At 37.4% G+C, this 23503-nt stretch overlaps 2 protein-coding genes across 3 annotated transcripts; both read left to right on the forward strand.

Moving 5' to 3' along the window:
- Nucleotides 1–19: 19 nt before the first annotated feature.
- LOC127800790 (protein WVD2-like 3) lies at nt 20–6162 on the forward strand. Of its 2 annotated transcripts, none has more exons than XM_052335602.1 (7): nt 20–160; nt 2906–3482; nt 3858–3946; nt 4066–4159; nt 4281–4352; nt 5291–5401; nt 5666–6162. In XM_052335602.1, the coding sequence occupies exons 2-7, from the start codon at nt 2910–2912 to the stop codon at nt 5966–5968; spliced, it is 1242 nt and encodes a 413-aa protein (XP_052191562.1). In that variant the 5' UTR covers nt 20–160; nt 2906–2909; the 3' UTR covers nt 5969–6162. The 2 variants fall into 2 exon arrangements, with proteins under 2 accessions (XP_052191562.1, XP_052191563.1); XM_052335603.1 differs by lacking the exon at nt 20–160 and adding an exon at nt 164–275.
- A 6751-nt stretch (nt 6163–12913) lies between these two features.
- On the forward strand, nt 12914–22312 carry LOC127800275 (uncharacterized). The gene is made up of 6 exons (XM_052334793.1): nt 12914–13471; nt 14629–14785; nt 18759–18935; nt 19027–19110; nt 21404–21485; nt 21593–22312. The coding sequence occupies exons 1-6, from the start codon at nt 13059–13061 to the stop codon at nt 22027–22029; spliced, it is 1350 nt and encodes a 449-aa protein (XP_052190753.1). The 5' UTR covers nt 12914–13058; the 3' UTR covers nt 22030–22312.
- The last annotated feature ends 1191 nt before the right edge of the window (nt 22313–23503 follow it).

A 23503-nucleotide genomic window follows, 5' to 3' on the forward strand; every position in this document is an offset into this window, starting at 1 on the left:
GGGTCATTTCAAAATTATCTAAACGCCGTCAACTAACGCCGTTAATATATATAGTCCACAAGGTACCCTGTGTATTTATTTATACACACTCTCAGGCACGGAAGAAGCTTGCACGTAGCTCTCGATAAGGCGAAATCCGGAGGCGGCAGAGTGAAATTTTGTAAGCGAATCTCTCAAATTTTCTCCATTGTGGACTCTCTCTTTCTTTGTCTGTACTTTCGATCACTGCTTCTTCGTGAAGAGATCTCTGCGTCGCCAGTTTTGGTGCCTGATCTGTCGGTGGCTTCGTTTTGCTTGAATTTGTGTTTTTAACTAAGCGGTTTGTTTAAGATTCTGGGTTCTGTTTGTTAATGTGTGGGTTTGAGTTTTCGTTTGGTTGATTTGAAAAGGAGGTAAGAGAAATGAGAATGAAAGTCGGATTCTTGACCTGGGGAGCTGAAATTGTGGGCTCTTTGTGTTAATATTGTGTGCATTTGAATTTGCTTAGGTCGAGTTGAAAAATGGAAGTTGGAATCTTTTCCTGGGAACTGAAATTTTTGGTTGTTTTTCTTTTGTTTCATTTGGGATTTTGTTGGTAGTTATGTAAACGAGGGAAAAGGAACGAAAAATAAAGTTGAAATCTTTTCCTGGGAACGGAAGCTTGAGTTGAAATTTGTAATGGAGTGTGTCGAATTATCCTGTTTGGTTCTGTTTTGTGTTGGCTTTTATGTACTACTTACCGAATTAAAACAAGGGATATTGTTTAAAAAACTTGTTTTTGTGTTCTAAGTCACCAAATTGGGTAGTAGTGGTTCTCCTTGCTTGGATTTTGCTTATAGGCTGGTTTTTTGTACCCTGACTTTGTAACTAAGACATCTCCCCGGAAGGAAGAATACAAATAACATTCGCTTCCACAAATTTGAAACACAGTGGTAGTGCCATTTTAATGGTTAAATTTTTGAATGTTAATCCAACGAAGGGCTAATGGATTTGTCCTTCAGTAGATCTTATCATTTGTTCTGCTATTTGTATCTGAGTGCATAAATCGATGCACTTTTTTGTGGTTGTGAAGATTGAATGTTAGAAACGGGAAATGAATATATCAAGTTACCAAATGATTTTATTTATATTTTGTAAATGGAGAGTTTGGTACTTGTTTTGCCATTCTTTAGTTTCCTGAATCGGAAGAGACTGGAAATTTGTTTTTTTTTGTTTTTATTCCTTATGTTCTGAATTCTAATTTGTTCCTGTTACTTGTGGTTGCTTGCATGCGAGATTTTGGGCACATGTATATATGGATGCTCCAAACAACAAGTTCAGTTGGCATAAGGCTAAAATACTATTAACTTTGTGGGGGTTTAACAAGTTTAGTTGGCATAAGGCTCAAATACTAATTACTTTTTGGGGTTTATATTGCATACCTTATTATTGGAAAAGAAAAAGAGCATTGCTACCTTGTCAAATCTATAATCATAAATCACCTGGTTTTGAAAAACCAAATAATTCTGTTTGGTGCTTCTTTTCATTTATTAATTAAGATATCTTTTCATGTTTGGTGTAGCCAATAGCCATCATCATCTATCTTATTACCTTCCACTGCCCTACTCTTGTTAAATCCCCATATTTAAATCCAAACTGCATTCTCCTTTTACATGGAGAAATATGCCATCTGTACGTTCCCTTTACAAATTACAAATCTTCTGTGCATAAGTTATTGTCATGAGTGCTGCACAACCATTGTTGGGAAAAAAGGGTGACTGCTTGAGTAGATGCCTATTATCATGGTTGACCAAATGTAGTGTAAATATAAAGGTTAGCAGTCCTAGCTTTAGCAATAATTCATCCCTATGAAAAAGATTGCATGAAATGAGACAATATGCAAGACCTTAGGGTTTTATCGCAGTTGGTGTGGTTCATACTATTATACATTGATGTTCATTCGACCAAACCCAAGTAGTCGGATGTCCTTGTTGTATTATGTCCTCAAGTGCCCTCATCTAGTGTCCATCTCTGTTTGGAAGCTTGATGCTATTTTCTTAACTCGACTCATCTGAACTTCTTAATCTGCATGTTATGATTGCTCTGGTCCCAGCGCTCTTAGTCATCTTAAAAGTTTTGTAGTGATTGCCAAGTTGGCACCTTTGTTTTACTATTCACAGAATAACTTTATTTAGAATTGAATTTGTCTTTGAGAATCACTAACTCTGGTGTTTTGTCCTACCCTTTGGTCCCACTGATTTAGCGTATTACCTTGTAGTAATTACACATTGAAGGTCATGTTCAGCATTGATATTGTTTTCTGAATTTCAACCATTTTTTCTGTTTAATTTGTGGCAATTAATGAATGGTAATATATATGTGTGTGTATATATATCAACTAATACAACTGTTTAGATTGGTTAATTCCTTGCTCTGCACTAAAATATTAACAGTTCAGCTCCACTATTCTCTAACAATTTTCTTTTCCTTAGAGATCTCACTTCTGTTGTGAATGTTTTCATCTTGTTAACATTCCCTTCATTTTGCATACGACCACATAAAGAGATTTATTTATTTAGTTTTCCAAATATCTACAATAAGCTATCCCATGTGAACTTCCCAACATCTGAGGCCCCTGTGATCCTAGCATACATGATGTCTTATAAACTTTCATGAATGTCAAATTACAATGGCCATCACGGCTGTTACAGCTGTGCGGAATCATTTTACATACTCACTGAATAATATCTTGAAATTATTCCTGATTGACTAGTGGGTTAGATATTTGATCTTGCTATAATTTGTTTTTTTTTTTTTTTTTTTTTTGGGGGGGGGGGGGGGGGGGGGGAAGGGTGTGAGAATGATGCTTGACACAAGATGATTTATGATAAAGTGCCTCTATAATCCTGAAGGATGTGATTGTGATCGTTAAACTTCATCAATGCAGTGTGATGGGAATGGAAGTCACTGATGTTTGCTTGGACAAAGAGCCAGATTGTGTCATAATCTATTCTAATGGGATTTCCCATGATCCGAATCATGAGACTACTCCAAGTAATCATGATGTGGCGGAGTTGTATGAGCATATAGATGGAGATCCTGAACCACAGGCATTGGAAGAGAATGCAGAAGTTAAAGAGTATGAAATAAAGGAATGCACTACTGAAAAATCTATTGAGATCTCTGAACTCTCTCAAGTGGAAAATTGTGCAAAGGATGATAGTGTACCAGGCTCAAATTCTGAGGCTTGTTTGCCAGATGAGAAGATGAAATTTGAAGATCAGAAAAAAAAGGGTGAGAATAAGAAGGTCAAATCCTCGGTGAAACCTGCATGTAAACCTAGTTCTGGAAATGCCCGAACAAATTGCACTATTCCGCAGCCATTTTCTCTGGCAACTGAAAAGCGTGCTTCATATGGGAGTCGTCCAGTTGGAAATGAGCCTGATGCTGGTACTGTTGTCAGTAAAGCATCTAATAATAATACTAACACAGCACAACATCCAATAACTACAAAACAAAATCAGGTAACTGCATTGAAGTCCACACTGTTGTGTGTTGGCCTTCCTGTCCCTTGTGCATTATTTTGGATTCAGAGTTTTGTGGGAACCCCCCCCCCCCCCCCCCCCCTCTCTCTCTCTCTCTCTCTCTCTCTCTTGCTTCTTGATGTCAGGCAGGAAAGTGCCTTTCCTCTTCTTTTTTCTTTGTTATCTGTTGATTAAATCTCTGGTTTTGTCAGTAACCACATTGTAATGAATGGTTTTTACTCCTAAAAAAATGAAAAAGAAAAGGAGGGAAGGTCAGGAAAGGGAGAAATTATCAAAATTCACTCCACTTGGGTTCATGTAATGCCAGATTTGTGGTGCCTGTTTATTACTGATGACTATCCCTTTAACCTGCAGCTGGTCTCACCATTGGTATCAAGGAAACCATTGCAACCCAATAATAAAAAGCATCCTGATGAAGATGATTCTTGTTCTATTGCTTCCTCGTATCCTCTTTCAAGAAGTCTGACTTATCTTTATCTTGATATGCTTTCCTTTCTTACTTTTCTTCTGTTCTCTACCTGTCTCTATGGCTCTCTCACGACAAGTCCCTTAACTACACAAGTATTGCTGCATCAATCCGGACTACTAAATCCAGGACAACTGTTGCTTCTGCTCCGGTTTTCAGATCCATGGAACGTGCAGAGAAACGAAAGGAGGTACACCTGGTCAATCTTTGCATAAAGGATTTGTTATTTCCTACTTAAAAGATACAATGATTTATGATAACCCTGAGTGAAGACTTGTGTTATCTGTTTCTGTATCTGTTCCCTTTTCTAGTTTTTTCTAAAATTGGAGGAGAAGCACCAAGCACTGGAGGCTGAGAAAACTCAGTGTGAGGCAAGGACTAGGGTACATTTCTATATCCTTTCTCAATTATAACTTTGCTATCCATATCAAGAAAGTGGCTTTCACTTCCCCTGATACAGGTACACAACCATTAGACTATGTTTAATTGAGGGTTTGGAGGGGAGGATTGGATTGCCAATGTTTGCTCAGGCGAAGTTTCATGGGATTGATAATCTCATAAAACCCTGGGATTGGGATTGCATATCCCCATTTCTTTTTGGGGCCGAGAGGGGGGGGGGGGGGGGTAGGTATTACCAATCCCCCCATGGGATTATAGTTTATGGAATATATAGTTTATTATAACATAATTCATTCTATTACATGGTATTAAAATATTATATTAACTTAATATATGTAATATATACTTTGTCAATATTTGAAAGGATTGAATATAATTTATTTTATTATGTGGATAGCTATATAATTACGTGCGTAGTTTATACAATTAATATTTTATTTTATGTTACATATATTATTTTTGAAATAAATAAATAATTTACTGCAATAATGATATATTGTTTTTAAAGTTCATATTACAAATATATATTACATTGATATTTTATGCGTTATATATTTTATAGTATAATATGATACTCGTTAGTTCTGAGGGCTAGGATGCAAAGTTGACATTGGACCCCTTGTTCTCTTCCTTATCCTGCAGTAAGAAACATACTAATTCATAATTACATCAAATAACACCTTTTTTTCTCTCCTGGTACTTATAATTATAGAAAATTTAATCTCGCAAATAAACATACCCAAAGTGTATAAGGAGATTTAGCGCCTAGTTAATGGGCGTTAACACTCACTAGATACTAATCTGTAATTCCTTGTGGCATAGCCCCTATGTTTTGATATCCCTTCTCGTTTGTTTGTTAAGGCAAGTAACTTATGTATTCTCTATGCCTTTGTGCCTTCATCAATTGCCACAAAATCTTTAGGAAGAGAAAGAAGCAGCCATCAAGCAACTAAGGAAAAGCTTGTTGTTCAAGGCAAACCCAATGCCAAGTTTCTACCATGAGGGACCACCACCCAAGGTTGAGTTGAAAAAGGTATAGTGAAAATATTATGCCCTCACCTAGTGGGATTAAGGCTTTTGATTGTTGATGTTATAAAACAAAAATATTATGCTGGTTCTCTTGCTATTGTCAACGGTTAGAGCTTTCTGAGCTGTTATCTAAAGGATGAATGCTCATTATTTCTAGAGAATTACAAGCATTTGAGTTAATAAGTGGAATAACTTAGGGAAGATATTTTAAAATTAGACTTTTGGTACTATGGTTGCTGTAACTCATATTTTGGCCATTTGGTGGCAGCCACCACCAACTCGTGCAAAATCACCCAAGTTGGGTAGAAGAAAAAGCTGCAGTGATGCTGTTGGTTTGTCTGAGGCAGACAAGGGTGTAGGAGCTTGTGCTCGTGGAACTCGTCAAAGTCTTGGGAACTACAAAGATAGGATTGCCTCTACCACCGCCAACAGAAAGGATCAGTCCAATCTTCTGAATGGTAATGCTGCTTCCAAATTCAAAGATGAGCCCAAAATGATGAGAGTTACAAATCAGTCAATTTCAACCAACATAAACGGGCAGGGGAATGTAGACATTGCTGTTATTTCTTGAAACTGCGGTGAGTTTCTAATTTAAGAGGGGAAAAATCTCCTTTCTTCTCGTTTTCTTGCGACTTCCCTAAGGAATGTTGTTTATTTATTTCCTCACCTGGTGAGACCTTGTTGCGGTGTGGTGTGTTGATGTATTAATTGTAAATTTTGTAACTTATTCCTCACGCATATGTATAAAGGGTTCCCCATTTTTCATGAGCACTGTTTCTTGATCCTGCTGGTGCTGGCCTTCCACGCCTTGTATTTTAGCTTATTTACAGGTGGGTTTAATTGGTAAGCTAAAAAGACTATTTTGTCCCCCTCTTTCTTATCTCAATGACCATTTTACCCCTTTATATCCTCTCTCTCCCTCCTTTCCTCTCTCTCTTCTCCTCCCCCTTCAACACCGCGCGCTGCAACCTGCCTTGCCCTCGCTGCCCACTGCTACCTCGCCTGGCCAACGGCCATCGTTTCGCCTCTCGCTTGGCCGACTGCCGCCTCGCCTCTTGCCTAGTTGATTGCCGCCTCGAGAGGCGAGGCAGCCAGGTGAGGATGCAGCAGGCAGTGATCGGTCGGGGTCAGTCAGGCGAGAGGCGAGGCATTGGTCATTGGCCAAGCGAGGCTGCGGAGAGGCAGAGGCAGCGGCTGAAGGGGAAATAGGAGAAAGAAAGAATGGAAGAGAGAGAGATAAGAGAAGAGAAGTCGTGAATTTCTCGCGATAAATCCTCAATTTATCGTGATAATATAATTCTGTAAACCCACTTGTAATGCTACTTGTACAATGGTGGTTTTGCCTTATTCCCCCGCGGCGGCCGCCGCCGCTAAATTGGAAACCAAAATGGGAACTGAAACTCATGCTTTTCCATTGAAAGTCTGTAGTTAGTTATGAGTTAGGTAGAATGAGGAAAATGGTGGTTTGTTTGCTGCGGCCACGAGGCCTAGGACGAGTGAGAGATAAAGTCACAAGCTGTGGGGCAATGGGCATGTGTTTTATAAGGAGAGAAACTGTTTTCTTTTGCTTGATTATGAACTTCTCACAATAAGTTCTTAAAGCAATAGGAAGATACCGATAGAGCGTAAAGCATGCAGAGACTTATCAAAAGTTGACTTTTTGAGCAGGATGACCTCTAATGGGAGGCGGGGTTTTCAGTCAAAAAGGGCTTTGACTTTGGAATTTGTGATACTTCCAGACCTTGAATTTTGCCTGCCTGGTTTGCTCTCAGTTTCTATGTTTGTGGGCGTTTTACATTTAGATGGACCAATCTAATGATCCTTTTAGAAGGTTGACTGCTATTTTGAATATTGCCTGGGTTTTTGTATTAAGGTTTGCATTTGCTTTGAATGTGGCAATGTGAATGCACTGCCCAGATTTTCATTTCCTAATTGTTTAATGCTTGTCCAGCCAGTGCAGCAACTGCTGGCCTGATGTAATATATGACCTTTGATTGTTAGAAAAAGACAAAACTGTCGTCTTTTTGTCCCCCTAAACAAAAAGGGCCTCAACATGAAGGCTGTGTTTGTTTGGGACTTGTGAGGTGGGATTGGGTGCCTAAACATGGGTTCTTAATTTTCTTCTTTTTGGGCATTAGCTCCTAGAGGTTTTTTATTCACTGAGCTTCCAAGCCCTATGCTAGGAGATAAATTCACGAGGGTTTTTATGTTTATTGATCCAAGTTAAGAATTCTTGATCTTATCTATAGACATTGCATAAACAAGGCAATGAAGCAGAATTGAGGATTGAATAAGGATGGGACAGAATATTTATATATTATCTCCATCCTAATAATCTTAACAATATTATTTCGAAGAATATATATTTGATTCCTATCTTAAACCCGATCAACAATTGTTGACCTCCACCCCAATAGGGGTGGATCGAGTTAAGCTACATTAAAGTAGAATTTGATTATCATCTCTAATTACAGGCTAACATTGAATACTTGATTTATTTTTGAATTCAATTATAAGTCACTTGAGCAAGTTTTTGGATGAAATTGAAATCGAATTATGCATGTTTTATGGTTTGGGTATAGTTACCTTTTGCTATATAACAAAGATACTCAAAAGCATGGGGTAAGATTAGATTCATGTCCATTGAAGACCCCAATATTCTTCTTTACTCCATTGGCTGTGCCCAAGCTTTAGCTGTCTTTCTTTCTTTCTTTCCATTTAAGCTTGGAATCACACTGTTTTTGGGGCCCCTACACAGTCACTCATTGATGGAAGCTCCCCCACCCTCTCCCACAAGTGGGAAGCAAAGAGACATCCTTTAAAACATCATCTCAAGTGCAAGTCCTTGTAAAGGACCTCATTTAATTAGAAAGCACCATTTCTCAATTCCATGTGATAATACATCTACATCCAACCTCATAACACTTATTTTTTTTATAAATTATAAATATTATATATACACACATACAGATATTAGACGTAAAACTTTCCACAAGTCGAATAGAATAAAAATTGGTCTCAAAATATGAAACTTGTACAAAATGTTATAAACTAGCAATTTTCTTCTTATAAGGGTAAATTATAAAAAAAAAATTAAACTTTTAAATTTGATATAATTTTAGAACAAATTACTAACTTTTACAATTTATTAATCAAACTTTTAGATTTGTATATAATTTTATATCGATCTTTTAATTTTTACAATTTATTAGTCGACTTTATAAGTTTCATAAAATCACCCTCTCTCCGTCCTTATTTTTATCTTTATTTTTAATTTAAATATTAGAAGACGTTTTTAAAAACAGTTTTTGAAGCAATCCTAACCCTTATTTTACAGATGAGACCAAAGTCCCTGTGCTCAACCTTCACCGCACTCTCCATGGAATATTGAAGATGTACTTCTCGACATCTTCACGTGCGTGGTCATTATTAGGTGCTAACTAGCCAACCAAACACAGCCTTAACGGTTATAGTGTGAAAAGCATGACAAGGAAGATGTAGAAAGTTAAGGATAGCATATATATGTCATCTGACTTAACAAATTAAAGACAAATCTCATCCTCACGTATATCACAGCCCCATGAAAGACAGTATATATCATTGCATGTCTATATCAAAATCAAACTCTCTAACACACCCCCCCCCCCCCCCCCCCTCTCTCTCTCTCTCTCTCTCTCACTCTGATGAACAGTATTAGTTGAGGGGAATGCTGTCTGGTTCGAGACCATTCACTCGAATGAAGCTCTCATGGCATCGCGCCAATGTCCGAATGATCTCGGACCAGGCTTCATTCCCCCCAACTCGATCGAAAAGCTTAATCAGGGGCCTTTTGAAAATGCTAATGGCGTCCGTATTACCTCTTTCTTTCTCACTTCTGTTCTTCTTCCTTTTATATAGGATGTTCTTCAAGAACAAATGGAACTTCTTTCTGCGAAATTCCAAAACTGAAAAAAGGTAGTAATTTGAGCTTCATCTTGTTTTAAACTTTAGTAAATTTTACATCATTCTTGATTTTCCATTACTGTACTGACTGCAACAAATTCTAATTTGCTGCTCATTCTTGCAGCAGCCTTTGAAAGTTGGATGCTCCGATCAAGTTCAAGGAAGAATTAATATATATGTTACTGTATATTGAATATATATATATATAGCATATTAATCTTCTTGTTCATGCAATCAAATCACGAACAAGGAAGTAGTTTTACGTTCCTCGAAGAAATTAATGTACGTGCCTTTTGTGAGAAGTAATTCGATGTTTTGGTTAGGATTCTACTTGAATGAAATAGTCACCTTTTTATGGTTCCCTTTCAAGAACACAGGTTGCATGTATCATAAAATACGATGTTCTTTGAAGGTTTGGGCTGTTTTGTCTGCCTATCTGTTCCTTTTTCTCACCGAATTCTTTGACAAACCGTGTTTGGGGAGTGTGAAAACACGACCAGAAACAAAAAGAGAGAAAAATTCGGAGAAACAAAGTCAGATTTCATCATCTTTTAGCACCGTTGGGTCTTTCACCAAATGGCCTTTGCTTGCAGAGAGTTGCAAAGAATATAATTCAGCTGAGAGAGAGAGAGAGAGATCTGTGTCACTTTATCTTGTTGCATGAGAGGAAAATAAAAGAATCAAAGTTAAGGACTTTGAAACTTACAATCCTAACTTTGAACTACCATGTGGGTCTACTCTGGGCTTTTTGGGTCACGTTGCCCATCAAACACCTATACTAGCTGCCATGCAACACTTGAATAGAGACCGCAAGTCTCTATCCCGCTTGGCTGGTCATTCACCACGATTAATTTATGAACTTATTCTTAAGTTTTAGAGTAAATAGATTAACCATACATACTCTGTCAATCTTACAATTGAATGAATCTATAAATGTCTGTTTTAAAAGTTAATTAGTAATCACACTGTTATATGTACCCAAACCTTACACCTATTGCAGATTTGAAAAAATGAAAAAAGCTGACAAATCGATTTCGTCATGATGGTCTTCAATGACAAGCAAGTAAAAAGCAGCAAAAATGAGATCAAAATCATGGTGCTCTCCAACACCAACCTTTGCTTTCCATGTATGTTCCTTAGGCTCCTCCATTGATTTTTGTGACATGATTCATTCTATATATAAATACAGAAGAAGTGATGACATCAGGGTTGTTGGGTTTTATAATATATATATGTATATATATATATAAACACACACCACACACACACTTTATTATTATATTTTAAGTAATACTTTTGAGTTGATGTGTTATATTTTGTGTTGATATATTATTTATTATATATATATGTGTGTGTGTGGGGAGGTTGTGAACCTGTTGGGGTCAAAAAGAACCAAACTTCATGAGTAGCGTGCATACGTATGACAGAAGAATTAAAGCAAATTCCTTTGCTCGATAAAGGAGAAGAGATCAATAATTAGATGGATTTGTTCATTTGTTTGTAACACTTTGGATCTCTTTCTCTGAATTGACCACACTGAAACACAATATCCATTCATTCATTCTTCATAAACAAAAAGCAGCGTTCAAACAAACAGCAGACTTGGAAAAAGTCTCTACTTGGAAAAAGATCAAAAGAGACAATTTTGTTGGGCAACACAATCATCAAAAGTCTGGCTTATGTAAAAGTTTGATTTAGCTCCTGTTCCTCCTCCCTACCTAATACTATTTCTATTTGGTATAATTAGTAATATTTCGTTAATAAGTTTTTCTATTTATAATATTGTGTTTGTGTATATCTATATTGATATATTGTATATTTGTATTTACATAACATGCAATATAATGTATTAAAATGAAGTGTCCAAATAATATTTTCATACTTCTTTAGTAAATATATCAAAGGATAGATAATATTTTTATTTATTTTAACTATTTATTATTAACACCTAGTGTCAAAAATATTATTTTATCACCAAATTGACTCTTTGTTTAATTAAAATAATATTTTTATATTAATATATCTTATTATTATTACGTGTCATATCAACATAAATATATAATACATGATACAGTGTGTTATAATATTAAATGTCAAAACGTATGATAGAGCCCAATTATTTCACAATTCTTAGTTACATTAGTTTTGAAGTATGGTTGCATGGAATATGCCAGTGGTTGAGGGATTGTATAAAGAAAATTCAACGCCCCAATTATTTGATGAGCTGTAACAGGGTTGTGAATGATTGATTGCAGCATAGGTTATATATATATATAGTTATATATATATATTAGGTTCGGTATTATTTGATGGAAATGGAAATCTTAAGCTCTGATTAACTTTGATTAATTTGTTTACAAAGTTACCAATAAAATAGATTCTTAGTTACCTTAAATTCTTTCCAATTTTTTTAATATTAGTTAATTTGAATAAAGTTAAATTATTTTGATTTCAATTACTTTAGTTATACTGATATTTTAGAATTTTAAATATATTATATCCAAAAAAGTAGGCCCATTCCCAAGAATATACCCAAAGCAAAAGTAAAAAATTCACAAGTTTACCGAAAAAAGAAATCTACAAAGTTACAGGAGCATGAAGTCTCCGTAAAACAATTGAGATTGAGGGATATCTAGAGACTGAAAATTTTAAATTGGAGGTTCGTAAAAGACATACTTATAAGAGACTCACTCGTAAGAGACTTGCGAAATACTAAAACAAGAGATTTGGTTGAGAGACCGATACAATCAAATGTCACTCGAGGACTAGCATGGCTGAAAGATTGAGAAGATTGAGTTAAACTTATCTTTAATATATTCACCTACAAATTCAAAAAAGAGTTTGAAATATTTGTTAAAAATTGTGGGTTTCCTTCCACCTTTCAGTCTCCTTTTTCCTATAAATAAGAGACTTATTTTCTATCAAATGTACGTTAACAACTCTACTAAGATTATAATTTTATTTTGAACACGAGACTAATTTAAGTGTTAGATGATCTAAGAGTAACCTCACTTGTATCCTTAACTGATTTCTTCCTTGCAAGTCAATTGTATATCTACAACCGAAACATTTTTTTTGCTATGATTGAGATACAAAATAATTTATTATTGTATCTTAATAATAATAAAATTATTTAAATTTTTTACCTTAAAAAGCAGAAATATAATCTAAAAAAAATTGTTGGTTCTGTCTCTCCAACACGTGTCGCATCGTGAAAGGCTGAACCATGCCGGCCCGAAGCATCTGAAAAAACCTGATCCAATAGAGCGCCATTTCGGGCATTTTAAGAGTATCGAAAAAAGGATCCAAAATTCTCGGCTCTTATCCACAGCCATTTATAAATGGATTTGCCTAATTACCTATTCCTCTTTCAACTGCCGAACCCTCTCTCCACGCTCCTTTAAGCGCGTACACACCATCCACCGGGTACTAAGCCGGTGAAAAGACCAGAACGGCCCCCACCTGCCACCTAGCTACCGCCGGTTCCACGCACGCGCCTCTGGGCGATGCTCGGAACACCACCATCAAAAGCAAGTCCATCGACGGCTCCCTGGTCGCCACGTCACAGACCTCACGAGGCTCCTCAAGCGCCTAAACCCTTGCCGTGATCGGTTCTCCTTTTCCTTTCCTTCGTCGATCGGTCGATCCCTCTCTCTATCTTTCTTTCTCCCTGCGATCCATGGGTTGAATTGTCGGTCGGTGTGTCAAGCGGATCTGAAATGGAAGAGAGCTTGTTCGATTTCGTGGCGCTGTTGAAGCGGCCGGCGATCGTTGAAACATTCGTCGACATATTGCTATGCGCGGTGCCGATTTGGGTGGCGGTGATGATAGGGCTTGTGATCGGGTGGTCGTGGCGGCCGCGCTGGACCGGCCTCGTCTACCTCGGTCTCCGGTCCAAGTTCCGGTTCGCCTGGACCGCCCCTCCGGGGTTTGGCGCGCGCCGCCTCTGGTTTGCTTTCACGGCCCTATCCGCTTTCTCGGTCGGTCGCAGGCTTTGGTCAACGTTCAGGGGCAAGGGCAAAGATCCCTCCGCCTTGGACGGGGCTGCGGCGTCCCGTTCAGAGGCGGCGGCGGCGGGGACTGGGCCTCCGTCTCCTGTTGGTTCGCTGGACGGAAACGGTGGCGATGCAAGGTAGGTTTTGTAAATTCATTTTACGTTTCTTGAATTAGAAAATGTTATGCGGCACGCAGACTCTACGTGTGTGTGAGATATGCCTTTCTTGTTATCATCTGATTGGTGTGCTGAGAACTTGGTTCTCTGTAATTAAGGAGGGCGGAGGGTTCATGCAACCTAATATTCTGTATCTTATCGTTGGAGGTTACATGGTTTTCAGTCAATTCATCGCAAATTCTGGTGTGAAGTATGTTGGGAGTACACCGTGCGGTGATGTCTTTGACACAGGTGGACTTTTGTGAACAATGCTTTTGGGCTTGAGTTGTAAATAGTTCATTCAGGTGGCGATTTTCTGGTGGCACTGTATGTTATTAGCTGCAGGGTTCAAGTTATGTAACACTGTAATTGAGTTATTGTTTTAGGATTATTTAACAATTTTCTTGTGTAATCATATACCATTGGCTCCACTATTTGATGTATCTGAAAATGAGTTGAGGGATTAATTTATGATTTTGGTGATAATTTTGTGTTTGGCTATGTTGTTAGCTGATCTAGATGTCCGCTTATTGTGTTGCATGCTTAATTTGCATATGACATGGGTTATAGGGTTTACAATCATCTATTTCAATTGCCTCACGATACTTTTGGAATATGTGGTATTATGGAGTATGGGATTTTGTGTCTTTGTGGGTTTTTCGCAACCTGTTCATGTATAATTAAGCATAAAGTTTACACATATTAATCAAGTGCAGTTGTGTCTCTTACCGTGTGGGAACTTCCCTCTGTAATAACATTTGTTATGATAAAGCTACATCAACCATACATGCGCAAAGAGATTACTTCTTGTCATTTTTGGAGTTGTCTGAGGACTAGTCCATTAGAATGAATTCCCTATTATCACCTATTGTTTTGTTTGAAAATTAGTGATATAGATGCGATAGTTGGAGTATAGATGCTTTTTAATATAATTCTAAGATGGGTACCAACATGTTTTTGATTGCTCATTCTTGTTATTACTTGAAATGGTAGTTCTTTATGTAGCTTCTCTTTCAACTATTAAATTGAAAATCTTTGAGTGATTTCTTCCCAATTATCTTCAATTGTGTTCATAAAGTTTTTGAATCTCATCTTCTTCCTCATGTTTCTACTTGTTAACTTTGTTTCTGTTGGACCAGTGCTGGAGCCTCACAGATAGAGAATGTTGTGACAGAGAATGACCTAGAACACCTACTGCATCTTCTTGAGAGCAAGAATGGGGAAATGGGGTGGCAAAATATGATGGATCGCTCCACCTCAAACTTTGCATACCAAGCTTGGCGCCATGAGCCTGAGGTACCATTTATTTGACTTAGAAAGATGTCTATTTTCTATGCTTTGAAAAAGCCTTGTGGGAGTTACTTGTATATATTTTGACCTTGATTGATATGTATACTTGTCTTCCAAATGCTTTAAACTTTAAAGCATATCTCGACATTTTCTTTTATGTTTAGTTGATAATTTTTTAATTAATAGGAGTGACCAGGTCGGTATATTTTTTTTATTATTGAAAAGTAAGAGTGGATATTAAATTTTGTAATCATCTGTGAGGATCCTGACCCTAACCTCTGATTTTCTTGAGAATAGAATCGAAATATTAGGAGAAATAGAGAGAAACGAGGGGGTTCAGACTGAATAAGAGGGGAAAATCCAGAGAGATGAAGGAGAATTAGACAGAAAATAGGGATAAACAGAGAGAATACGTGAGAAAGTAAGGGAGAATTGCAGAGAAAAGGAATATCTTTTAATTCACAACAACCATAACCTTGGCAAAGAGGTGTATAGCTTTATATATAAGCTATTACAGAGCAGTTACTGTTCCTCCACTAAGGTAACTGCTTTTAAATTACTCCATAACTGACAATAATCTAAAAATAAAGGCAATAACTAACTCTTCTGCAAAATAATACAATCTGCAAAAAATAAAAATAACTAGCTAAGTTGTGACACTCCCTCCCCCTTAAAAGATTTATTGTCCTTAAGAAATCTCAGCATCTGCCCTCACTTCTTCATCCAATCCCTGCAACATCTTTCCCTTCTTCTCCTATCCCTTCATACAATCCTTCCATATACAGTAATTGTCTTATCCACTGGTGGCCTGGACTGAATTTTTCACCACACTTGTAGTACAACCCTAACTGTTGCCTCTGATCCACAGAAAGGGATTTGACTGAAGTATTAACCCTATGATTCAATCCTGATGTTGCAGTCCTTGAATTTCCTTTTGACTGCTGGCCTGTTGAAGGTTGAATTTCCACTAGGATCTGGTGTCTTTTGAGAAGTGCTTCCAAAGCCATTTTTTGTAATCTTGTCTTCTCAGCAGCCTGCTTGACAGTTGCAGGCTGCATCATCTTAACAATTGGCCTTAATTCATCATCTTAATCCACTGATAAAGCTAGAAACAAAATAATGCTCAAGACAGGACATGCATTCATCTTTAAAGACCTCAATTCTTCAAAATGGACTTGGTATTCTATCACCAGATCCTTCCTGCTTCAACTTATTAAACTTCTCAATTATATCTGTCATAGATTTCTTGCCAACCCTAATGCAAAAGTCGTCCACAAATTCTGTCCAATTGTTCTCAACCCTCACTTTGTCCCAATGCATCAGCCATGTTATTGAAGTAGGCTGTGGCAAGGTTTATTTTTTGATTCTCAGCCACATTGTAGTATTGGAAAAATCTTTCACATCTCCTAACCCACCACCTTGGTTTAACACCTTCAAACATAGGGATTTCCAGCCTAGGCATAGGTGTGCATTGGTGATTTTGATAAAATCCCTTACCTGGACTGCCTGATCTAGTTCAGGTCTTTCCTCGACTTCCTGTGATGTGTCACAACCCCAAGGGCATATTAGTAAATAGTGAATGACATGTATTAGTTAGGTGTTGTACTTTGCTACTTTATCTGTTGTACCTTTCAGTTAGACAGTCTATAAATAGGCTAGAGTAGATAGAGAATTGCATTGTGAAATAATAATCAGAATTCTGTCATCTCTCTCTGCATCTCTCTCTTGATCTCTTGTGTTCTCCCACAATTCTCTCTGTTCTCTCTCTTTCTGTTCTGTTTCTCCCTCCATTTCTGCTCTCTCTCCCCCAAATTCTTCCCAATTCCTTTCTAAACCCTATGTCAGGTTCTCAGCCTGACAAGGGAAATTCTCCTCGTGATAGGGGAATCAGGGTTGGGTTTGAGAGAGGAAAGAGAACGAGAGAGAGAGAGAGAGAGGGAGAGAGAAGGAATTAGAGAGAAATTGAGAGAGAGAGATAGTATGTATGTTCATCAAAATATTCATCCATCGTTCTTTATTAAGAGGGAAAGCCCTTATATAGGCCCATCCTCAACCGGTACAACCTCTTACTCTCTTGGCCTCGGACTGCTACAACTTCTAACAGCTTCCTGTTATAACCCAACAGCCTATTGTTACACTTCTAACTACTTAATAAACGTAAGGGTCCTGACACCCTAAGGTGCATGACACGATGTAGAAGCATGAGGAGGCATGCCTGCTCTTGTCAAGATTGTCTCTGAAGTGCTTGCTCTTGTCAAGATCAGCTCTGAAGTGGTTCTTGGAGGAAAGTCATCCGGTAGGCTGGCTTGAGGCATCTTAGAAAACTTCTTCAGAAGTCCATCCAACCTCTGGCTAAGTCCATCCACTCTCTGGCCAATGTTAGCAACCTCTTTTTCCAGTGACTGCACAGCATCTCTAGTGGCAGTATTCTCTTCCTGGCAATGACCCATTTCCTCGTGTCTGCTGCAAACCCAACTCAATGGCATCCAACCTAGCCTCCATCTGCATCGTGTGGGTCCCTTCTGGCATTTCCTCAGTCAAATTCTTCTAACTTCACTCTAAACAGCTACTGTAACTACTTCCAATAAGTGATAACTGCCTCTGAAATTGCTTCCAGAAAATGCCTTGTTCTCTCACCTTCAAGTTTGGAATCGCCTAGATCATAGCCAAGAACCAGTGGATCTGATACCAATTTGTTAGGACCCTGGTCCTAACTTTTGATTTTCTTAGGAATAGAATTGAAAGAGTAGGAGAAATGGAGAGAAACGAGGGAGATCAGACTGAATAAGAGGGGAAAACCAAGAGAGATGAATGAGAATTAGATAGAAAATAGGGAGAAACAGAGAGAATCTGAGAGAAAGTAAGGGAGAATTGTGGAGAAAAGGAATATCTTTTAATTCACAACAACCATAACCTTGGCAAAGAGGTGTATAGCTTGATATATAAGCTATCCACAGTTTCTACAGAGTAGTTACTGCTCCTCTGTCATGACCCAAGGAACAATAAAAGAGCATCATGGTAATATGGTTGCAATAGTTTGTCATGAGACTAGGGAGACTATAATTTTGCGGCCAAGTTTTGTATCGGCTTGGATATTACTTACTTGTATTGCCTTAGTATTTCATTCTCTTGTTTGTATTTCATTTCTAGTTGGTTAGTTTGTTATGGCAGAATCTGTCAGGTGTTCATGTGTTAGAATAGGACAAATCAGTTAGTTAGAGTGGGTGTGATATGCTGTGGCAGCACCCATGGTTCAAGCTATATAAGCTCGGTCCTTCTTCTGTAAAAGGCATGCTGATTTTGATATTGAATTCTCAATTCTCTTCCAAGATTTCTCCCTAATCTCTCTCTCATTTTATGCCATTCTCCCTCTATTCTTTCTAATTTCTACCCCATTCTTCTTCAATCTTCCCTCTATACATTCTGTTCTTGACTTTAAATGAATCGGATCTTTCCGATTCCATTCTAGTCCTAGGCTAAACCCTAGGACCATGACATCCTCCACTACAGGTAACTGCTCTTGAATTACTCCATAACAGACAATAATCTGAAAATAAAGGCAATAACTAACTCTTCTGCAAAATAATACAATCTGCAAAAAATAAAAATAAAAATAACTAACTAAGTCGTGACATCGTCCTGCCCATGGGAGAAGTTTGTATAGCAAACATGATGATGGATGTAAAAAGGACTATGATCAGAACCATCAAATCTACTGATTTGAGTTTATTAGGAAAACAGAATGGGCTTCAATTTAGACTGACTAGCAACAGTAGATTCTTTAAATGGTTTCAATTTGGTTTAGAAATATAGTCTGACAAAAGAAGTTCCTGTATTCAGCAAAGAATGCTTATGCTTGTTTCACACACTGGGGGCACTCTCATTTCCTAATACTGAGGTCTTGTAGGAGTTCACGTCTTTGTATTCTCATTGTTTGTTAAATTCCTAAACATGAATATCTGACTATCTTATACATCAGATGGGGCCCACAGTATACCGGAGCAGAACTGTTTTTGAGGATGCATCTCCAGATATGGTTAGAGATTTCTTCTGGGATGATGAGTTTCGCCCAAAATGGGATCCTATGCTTGCATATTTCAAAATATTGGAGGAATGTCCTCATACTGGGACAATGGTTGTCCACTGGATAAAAAAGGTATTTTCCATTCTACAAGTGAGTTTGGTCTTTCTAATGTGCTCTTGTTGTACAGTATTATTCTGATACCTTGTCCTTGTTCCTTGTTTAGTTCCCATTTTTCTGCAGTGATCGTGAATATATCATTGGTAGACGAATCTGGGAAGCTGGGAAGACATATTATTGTGTGACAAAGGTACCAATTTCTTAGTTGTCGACTTTCAGTTTTATAACATCTTGCTCTGCTTTGAGCTGTAATTCCCCTAACTCGAGGGAAGGGTGCAACAGCCCCTACTAAATGAATTGCCTTGTGTATCTATGTTTTAATCATTACATGCAAGACAGTGGGTTTTATCAAATTTAACTGCAAGAATGACAAATCCAAGAACTTAAGATCGATATTTCTATTTGAGTAGAAGATTTGCATGTGTGCAGACTTGATGAATATAAACAATAATAGGAAAATTGGTAACTTTTGTGAAAATCTGAATAAATTGGGTCCTTTTCGTGTATTGTATTTCCTCTCTTTGTCCTATCATTTATTTTTTCCTGCTTTGGGCGGAGGGGTTGAGAAGGCCTCTCCATGCTACTGCTGCTAAGCACATTAATTTTTATATCTGGTTTGGCTGATTGTTCCAGCAATCCACAGGCCATTTTATCCTCTAGCAACCTGGCAAGATTTGAGTCCAACTCATGTCCACTAGTGCACTGATAATCTTCACTATGTCCATGCATCTTCTAAGTGGACCTAGCCTGTCAATTCATAGTTTGAGTTATGGTTTTTTGCAGCTGAGGCAGTTGAAGATGAACATCATGACCTTAACTAAAGGCAGGATTATTTTCCTGTCTTAGGGTAGAGTTTGGACTGTTATTTTCTCATCCTGAGTTCAAATTGCAAATGCACCTGTGCAAGGGCATGGAGTTATCCATGCCTGATTCTTCAGTTAGTATCCGTATTCATACAAAGCGATCGCACATCCTTTATCTTATTAAATAAACAATGAACTTATTTATGTAATTGATATATTTTTATTTGAATTTCATCACTGATTCAGTGAATTGTGTGTTGCAATTGAGACAGGATGATTCATCCACGTTTTTCACTTGAATGATTCAACCTCTTTTGCCTTTTTAATCATTAGATGGGAATCTCAAATATTAAGCAATTAGTTTTTGTTTTGTAACTCTCAATTAATTGCCATGAATCTTTCTTTGTTTTTTTTCCTTCTTTTTTCTTTTCAGATTTGTTAATTGTCAACAATTGAGGTGATAATTTTCTGACATACTTTTCCATTCTTCCATGTGAAATGGTTGATTTCTACTTTTTTATCTTCAGTTAAATTTTCATATTGGTTAGAATAACATTGATATTAACTTAATTAAAAAAGGAATTCCAGATTAGCTTGTAAAAGCTCAAAAAAGTTAGTTCCAAGTTCCCAACTAGTTGCATCTTGCTTAACATGGATCTAACATTTGTTAGGTTTTTTAAAGCCAGTTATATGATTTTTTTTATTGCTATTTTTTCCTACAGCTCCTGTCAATTCTTATTTCATAAATAATATTTTTTGTAGAAATAGCTTCTTTTCAATTAGGGATTGGGTCTTTTTCAAGCTCCTTGGATTAGCAGGACATAACCTGGACAGAGTCCCACCTACTATCCCTAAAGGCAAAGTTAATTTTGGATTTCATTCAATTGTAGCCCCATGGTTAATTTTGATGTTGTATTGATGCTGCTTTCGAATTTTTTTTTCTTTTCAATTGTGAGGCTGAAAAATGTCCTTAAGATTTTTTAAATACAAAAATTCCAGATTAGCTTCTGAATGCTCAATTTGTTTGTTCCAACTATTCAACAGTAGATAGCATGAATCTGTTTTTTGGTACCTCCATTAGTATTTGTTATATGACTCTTTTTCACTTTATGTTATTAATAGTGCCTGTGTAAACATTATATTTGCCAAGAGATATGTACCCAGGCTCCTTGATTAGTGTTGGGAGCTGGCCAATCTCCCATTTACAATCACTAAAGACCATCTGCAGTTGATTCCAGCAGCTTGATCATTTTGGCATTGGTTGTTCTGTTGTTGTGTGATGCTGTCTGGTTTGCATTTTTAGTTAAGAGGTAGAAACGTCTTGAAATTAAGACATTAAGGTTTGTCCTCTGGAATAGGGCCCGATTGTTGAACTACAAAAATGATGTCTTATTTGTTGATGGTATCTTGATCCATGTAGAGTATGCCTGGCATTAAATGTGCTTTTCCTTGGGATTAATTTCAACACACTGATCCACAAGTAGTTTTATGACATACCATTTATAGTTAAGACATATAAAGCACAATTCATGATAATGTGTGCATGTATAAAAAAATTTCCACTGTCAATAAACTCTAATGTTGAGATAACTCTTTGAATATTTAGAACACACCCTATGTTCAATTCAAATTTTGGAATATGTCAACTGTTATCTGAATGAGAAACTTGCAATACTGCAGGGGGTGCCATATCCAGCTCTGCAAAGACGTGACAAGCCCAGGCGTGTGGATCTGTATTTTTCAAGCTGGATGATCAAGCCTGGTATGCATTCTCTAAATAGCCATGTAATGTTTGATGAGCTTTTGATGGTAATTTGTCTGTAATTTAATATATGCTATTTATCGATTATCATATTTGTACACTTTCAGTGCAATCCCGCAAAGGAGATGGACAATTGTCTGCATGCGAGGTGTCTCTCGTACACTATGAAGACATGGGAATCCCCAAGGACGTGGCTAAGTTGGGAGTTCGGCATGGGATGTGGGGGACAGTTAAGAAATTGCACGCTGGTTTTAGAGCATACCAGCAGGCAAGGAAATCAGAGACACTTCTGTCCAGAAGTGCAGTGATGGCAAAGATAACCACGAAGATTGCATCCAAGGACAGTCCTGATTCATTGGTACCGGAATCTGGTGAAGGGGAGAAAGGTCGAACCATGGATATTCAGCGACAAGGAGAACATGGTGGCATTGACTGGAAATGGGTACTTATAGGCGGCACAGTGGCTGTGGTTTGTGGACTACAAACAGGCGTGATAGGAAAAGCCTTGTTCGCCGGAGCAGTACGACGAGTTGCCCGGAGGTGAGAGAATCCCAAACGGAAGCTTTTAGCATTTCCTTTAAGCAGCTGCAAGAACCTGGGTTCCGGATTGGCTGCGACATGGATCAATTGTTAAGATTTATTTTTTCTCATGTTGGGTTGCGCACTCACAAGGTGCCAGCGGAAGTAGAAAATTGTTGGCTAGAAACCGTGACTATTTGTGTGTATGATATGAGATTCCCTTAATCAATTTCTCTTCAAACAATTGGGACCTATAGAATATGACCAGTTGAGCTCCTATTGATAGGTAACAGAATCTATTTTCGACTGGTCCAGGCCTCTCATCTTTTTAGTTTATTATTTGTTCACACAAATATAAGTCGCCTAATTGTGGAATAGTCCACCAAATCAATTTTATTTCGGTGCTGACTGCACTATAATCATGTTAGAACAAGTAGTAGGGCAAAAATGAAAAGGGATTTCTTTTAGCCACCTTTTACCCCCTATGGCAATTATTGCTCTTTCCCTCTTTAATGTCTTTTTTGTTCTTTCTCTGTTATTTTTCAGCACGCACGCACTTACTCCTAGTCTAGGTTTCACTTTGTCCTATCCCTCACCCATGTATCTCCCTTTTCCATAAGCACGGGAGACAGCACATGCTTGTGTTGGGAACAAGCAATTGTTTTGTACCATCATGTGTTGAAATTTTAGGCCTTTTGTTTCTGCTAATGCAGGCTCATTAACAAGTTAGCTTTGTACCAAGTATGATGCTAAGAGACTTCTTGTTTTTTTGGGAAGATTGTTGAGACTTATTTGTTTTTTTGCTAAGAGACTTCTTTGTTTTTTTGCTAAGAGACTTCTTGTTTTGTTTTCGATGAGGGTTATTTTCACAACTTTGAATCTCTTTTTTTTTTTTTTTGTGACAAGTGAAAGAAGAACAATCTTATATACTAATATTTATCTTTAAATTAAAAATTAATCATATTAATAAAAATTAATTTAGGGTTAAACACTTACACTACCAGTTTAAATCAATATCCATGATTCATTTTTGCCATTGATGATATTGCCGACTAAATCCATGGCAAGTGGATTTCTCATTTGGGAGGAGGGGGGGGGGGGGGGGGGGGAATCATCACAAAACCAAGCTCCTCATAGACTCTTTATTGTGAAAGAACCTTCAGAATTGGATCTTTTGCAAGTAGGAGAACGCACGGCTCATGTCTCATGTGTTGTCCCTATAGATGGATAAGCTTTTGAAAAAGATTGCCCACTTTCTTATGGCTGTAGATGCTGCAACAAAAGCCATTTAAAATGGAAGTTCGGTGGTTGATGACTGATGAGCCAAGTTTTGGATTGGACCCAAGTACTTATCCCATCAAGATTTAAAGACAAAAGATGTTGGAAAAAAAATACTTGAATGATGATTGATGTTTACAAAAATAACAGCATCCCATTATTTTAATAACATTTTCATTAATAAAATTCTGAAATATTTTAGTTTTCTTTTCAATCTAAAT

This window comes from Diospyros lotus, chromosome 4 (assembly GCF_014633365.1).
Source record: "Diospyros lotus cultivar Yz01 chromosome 4, ASM1463336v1, whole genome shotgun sequence".
Classification (NCBI taxonomy): Eukaryota; Viridiplantae; Streptophyta; class Magnoliopsida; order Ericales; family Ebenaceae; genus Diospyros; species Diospyros lotus.

Excerpts from the sequence above, each read along its gene's own strand:
- LOC127800790 (XM_052335602.1), top strand. The coding sequence starts at position 2,910 with ATGGGAATGGAAGTCACTGATGTTTGCTTGGACAAAGAGCCAGATTGT. Across the intron at positions 3,947-4,065 it reads TCTTGTTCTATTGCTTCCTC|TATTGCTGCATCAATCCGGA; the intron begins GTATCCTCTTTC and ends TAACTACACAAG. Across the intron at positions 4,160-4,280 it reads GTGCAGAGAAACGAAAGGAG|TTTTTTCTAAAATTGGAGGA; the intron begins GTACACCTGGTC and ends TCCCTTTTCTAG.
- LOC127800275 (XM_052334793.1), top strand. The coding sequence starts at position 13,059 with ATGGAAGAGAGCTTGTTCGATTTCGTGGCGCTGTTGAAGCGGCCGGCG. Across the intron at positions 13,472-14,628 it reads GGAAACGGTGGCGATGCAAG|TGCTGGAGCCTCACAGATAG; the intron begins GTAGGTTTTGTA and ends CTGTTGGACCAG. Across the intron at positions 21,486-21,592 it reads AAGCTGGATGATCAAGCCTG|TGCAATCCCGCAAAGGAGAT; the intron begins GTATGCATTCTC and ends GTACACTTTCAG.